Source organism: Monopterus albus, unplaced genomic scaffold, assembly GCF_001952655.1.
Source record: "Monopterus albus unplaced genomic scaffold, M_albus_1.0 scaffold75.1, whole genome shotgun sequence".
In the NCBI taxonomy this organism is placed as follows: domain Eukaryota; kingdom Metazoa; phylum Chordata; class Actinopteri; order Synbranchiformes; family Synbranchidae; genus Monopterus; species Monopterus albus.
The window spans coordinates 927,506-932,267 of NW_018127955.1; the positions used below are offsets into that span (position 1 = coordinate 927,506).

The 4,762-nt window shown below is 40.0% G+C and overlaps 1 protein-coding gene across 1 annotated transcript in view; it reads right to left on the minus strand.

Moving 5' to 3' along the window:
- The window catches only part of jak2a (Janus kinase 2a), a 31,765-nt gene that overhangs the window by 5,983 nt on the left and 21,020 nt on the right, over nucleotides 1-4,762 (minus strand). The window contains 7 exon segments of the mRNA XM_020605983.1: nucleotides 320-509; nucleotides 604-737; nucleotides 934-1,084; nucleotides 1,629-1,780; nucleotides 2,002-2,058; nucleotides 2,061-2,130; nucleotides 2,251-2,378. Coding sequence (XP_020461639.1) covers nucleotides 320-509; nucleotides 604-737; nucleotides 934-1,084; nucleotides 1,629-1,780; nucleotides 2,002-2,058; nucleotides 2,061-2,130; nucleotides 2,251-2,378 — 882 coding nt within the window.

The following is a 4,762-nucleotide window of genomic DNA, read 5'->3' on the forward strand; positions in this document are numbered from 1 at the left end:
TGTTTTTCTGTCAATATGGGGTGCTGTGTGTACATTAATGAGGAAAAAAAATGAACTTAAATGATTTTAGCATATGGCTGCAATATAACAAAGAGTGAAAAATTTAAGGGGGTCTGAATACTTTCCGTACCCACTGTAGGTCAAGTGATGAAGATTGTTTTCTTCTGATTTTATGTATCTCAAGTTTGCTTGAAGGTCAGATTATACAGGGTTAAAACAGAGTGGACAGAGAGCAGGATATACAGTGTCATCACATCTCTGAGTGTGATTTTGACTACTTCATATACAGTAACACATATAGACATCAGTGTACTTATACCTGCACTATAACAGACTCCTTTGTATTTTACAATGTTTTCATGCTGGAGAGATTTGAGGATGTCAATTTCCCGTTCAAAGTCCCTGAGGTGTTCGGCTGTGCTGTGCTGCAGTTTCTTCACCGCTACCACCTCCCCTGTGCTGTCCTGCAGGGGGTCATACCTGCACATCTCCACGCTGCCAAAGTTTCCCTAGAGCGTGGGGTCAGAGGTAGAACAGATTTAAGAGCTATGAGTTCATCTGGCTTTTTTATTGTTGCAAACAAAGTTTGTGTGTGCGTCTTACTTTGCCCAGCTGTTTGAGAAAGATGAGGTGCCTCTCCTCAAACTGGGCGGGCTCCTGACTCTCAGAGGCCCATGGGAGGCCAAAGCCTCTTGTCCTGTTGGGTACCATGTCGCTCTCCACCAGCAGCTCATAATCTGCAACATAACAAGGTGCTAGATCATTTTATACATGCATGGACATGACTAGGAAACAGTGGATGTCTAAATGATAAATCCAAAAGCAAAATGACAAATGCAAGGGTGTGGTGCACAGTATGTCCACATGACGTGGAAAAAATTATTCACTGGGTGGCTGACACAAGTTAACATTCATCTCCATTTGTCTTCCTACCTGGTGTGAAGAGGCTGTTGAGATCTCTGATAATTGCTCTGAAGGACGGTCTGTGTGAGGGCTCATAGTCCATACAGCTGTTAATCAGATTGGCCAGCTCCGTCCATTTGGGAGCCGGCAGCTGGTGCCTGTCCTCATAGAACAAGTTTTTCTAAAGAGGAAAAGCGCACAAGTCAGGAGCTGCACGTTTTCAGCGTGGGTTGAAAAATTAAAAAGGTGCAAAGTTTTCAGATGTTCTTAAAATATAGAGGAGGACACTTTGTAAATAACCTCCTGTCCTTGTCATTAAAAATATGCACAAGTTAAAGGAATAGTTCAGCATTTTCTGAATGAAGGTTATTTGCTGTCTTACAAGGAGTTAGATGAGATGACTGATACCACTCATATCTGTACTTTATATGAATATGAATATACAGTCATCAGCTAGTTAGCTTAGCTTAGCATAATGACTCCAAATGGGGATACAGCTAGCCCGGCTCTGTCCAAATGGCAAAAAAAATGTATCTAAACCTAACAGACATGTGATATTGTTTGTTTATTTCATGCCAAAGTGTAAAAAGAACACTTGGCCATGAGCAATAACCACATTTACTCCACTCCACTCTTCAGTCCTTTGCCAAAATGCTGAACAATTCTTTTAATACAGACCATTCTCAGTAAGTCAATAGCCTCAAAGCCTCTTCTGTTTTTGTGACCTTGGAGCAATCCAGAGTGCTGAGTGGTCTGTCTCCGCCACTGCAGATTTCCCAAAGGGTGGTCCCAAAGCCCCACTTGTCTGTGGCTAAACTCAGGTTTTGGGGATTTTCTATGCACTCAGGGGGCACCCAGGGGATACGCTCCAACAGAACTGATGGAAAGACGCATTGAGCAAAAAAGAAAGAGACACGTGAATGGAAGAAAAGTTATGGATGGGGGAAGAATAGTGAGCAAACTTTGTCCCTGTCAGCAACCGAGACAGTCACGCCAAAGCAAAGCTATACTGGAGAACATTATTCCCACGTGGCAGCACACAGGTGTGAGGTACACGTTTTCTTACATCAGGACAGATCATGAAGTCCTGTATCTCACCTTCTCTGGGCAGCACAGTGATGCTGATACCAGGGTCACTGAGTTTGATGAAGGGCCGGTCCGATCTTCCTCTCTGATCAAAAGGACATTCTTGGCACAGACATTTCCATGAATGAGACTCTTGTCCTCCTGTGAGCAGGTATGACAGGGACAACATAAGCTGGCTGTAAAGGCGGTTCTCCTCACATTTCATTTTTTGTCAGACAGAACAGTTTGCACAGCTATGTTCATCTGTGTCAGCAGTCTTACCAGGTAGTGCATAGCCCAGGCTAGCTGCTTGGCCACTTCAAGCTTCCAGGTGATGTTTACACAGCTTTTATTCTTTTTCAGGTAGGTGTCCAGAGAACCAAATTTACCACACTCTTGGACCATCATGTCTGACAGGGAAATGACAGGGAGATTATTTTATTGTTCAAACTACTCTCCATATTCAAACTCTTCTATACAAAGCTCTTTCTATTAAATATCCTATTTAACAAGTTTGTGGTTTCCTGTATCTTATTTCCTGTGGTTTCTTCAATGATAGTGTTGCTGACACACAACTGAACCCTTTTACCCACTCAGGAATTTGTTCATCCATATTTAGGCATCTGTTTTGGCTCAGTTTTTACTGTCGCCAAGTGTGAAATGTGTCTTTTGTTATGAAATTTGAACTGAAAAGTTCTACAGATAGCCAACACTTTGCAAAGTCCAACACATTCCATTACCTCCATCTTTTCTTTCCCGCTTGTTCATTCGCTGCACTCAGAAATGTGAATTACAAAGGTCTCCAGCTCTGATGTGTATGGGCAGTTGCAGGTAGTGTAAAGATCAAGACTGGAGTTACCCATTAGTGACTTGTTGATTCTGAACCCTTAATCCAGTCAAAGTGGAAAGGTCAGAGCAGAGCCGGCCGGAGGTCGTCTGCTTTGTTGACGCTGGTATATTGATATCTGCGATGGCAGATGAGCATTGGAACCAGCAACAACAAGCATGACCTCATTATCATGAACCGGACGAAGATTTTGACCCAGATAAAAACTTTTTTAAGTACTCTGAAAATAACTGCAAGTATTACACGGATGAGCAGTTTAACAGCAATGTTAAGACTGAAAACAAATTATCATTAATTCACTTTAATAGCAGAAGTTTATACGCAAACCTTTAGAGTATAAAACATTATCTTAGTAGTCTAAAACATTCTTTTAATATAATTGCTATTTTTGAAAATTGGATGAATAATGTAAGGGGAATGGATTTTGACCTTGATGGCTATGACTTGGTCTGCACAAACAGAGAGAATAAGATGGGAGGTGGTGTGGCCTTGTACATAGATAAAAACTTTTGTTATGAGAAAGTGGAGAAAATGTCAAGGGTGGTTGATAATTTGCTGGAGTGTGTGACTGTAGAAATACTCGTGGAAAAAAAAGAAAAATGTTGTAATAAGCTGTATTTATAGAGCATCTGGAGCCAGCATAGAAAAATTTAATGACTGGATGGAAGAAAATTACTTGACAATAAGTCATAAATTAATGTTCATATGTGATGACTTCAATATAGATTTGTTAAATCCTAACAAGCACACAGGAACTGAGGAGTTTATTAACACAATATATAGATGCAGTACCACAACATATATTCAAGTACAGATACCTCAATATTGTACATAAGTAAATATACTTAGTTACTTTCCACCACTGGTATTTACACCCACATTCTGTCTACATTGTCTCCTTTACGTGAAAAACTAGCCTCTAACATACTGCAAAAAGAACATCCTCCAGCTACCACTGGTCACATTTATAAGTCACATGTATAAATACATCTGAAAAGGGTTTATATGAAGAAGTAACATTAAATCTATCATCTACTTCAAATACTATGAAGTAGTCAGAAAAACGATTTAATTCCTGTAGATGAGCTGCAGCTTTGCTTCAGAGAGTGACCCCAGACATCATTCTGAGAGATAAGAGTACTTTATGGCACTGTGTATCATATCCTGTCATCTCCATTACATGCATTATATTGATTTGTGTGATTAAATTAGTACATCCTCCCTTCACAGCTATCTTCTCTCATCTATCACTGCCATAGCCATTAAGAGGCTCTTTAGCTGATCTATTTCCCACAGTTTATAGTGAAAAGAATGGGGCACAGAGGGGGAGGGGCGGGGACATTAGTGTACAGTATGTGCTTCTTTCTGGACAAGGATGACTACACTAGTGCCTCAGATGATGCTGTGGGAGTAAACAAGAAAAAGAGAATTATGTTATTCTGGATTGTCCAAGCAAAAAGGTGGAAATGAACCAGTCAAATAGTCTGTTCACTAACATCTCCCACTGTGTGTCGCTGCCCAGAAGTGGACTAATAATGGCTCGTTTTTAAACCTCAAGCCACTGCATACGTTATTATTAGCCATGTTTTTAAACCATTAGCACACTTCAGTGCTTTGATTTGTGCCACAAGAAGTTGTGAGTGGGTAAACATGACGACAAAGACAAATACTCCAAAATGTTATCCAAATGTTTATCACCAGCACAGGTTCTTATACCGAACATGATTTTCACAGTCTGACCTGTTGGAGTAAAGCTAAGTAGAAATAAGACCAGATGATGAGCAGGTGGTTACAGTTTTATTGTATTTAAGATGCTTGACTTGTAAAAACAAACTGCTATAATATAACATTTTTATTAAATGATGTTTCCATATGAATTTAATGACTGTACCTTTAACTAAGCTTGATCTAAATGGTAAAGATTTGGCCTTTCACTGATCATAAATC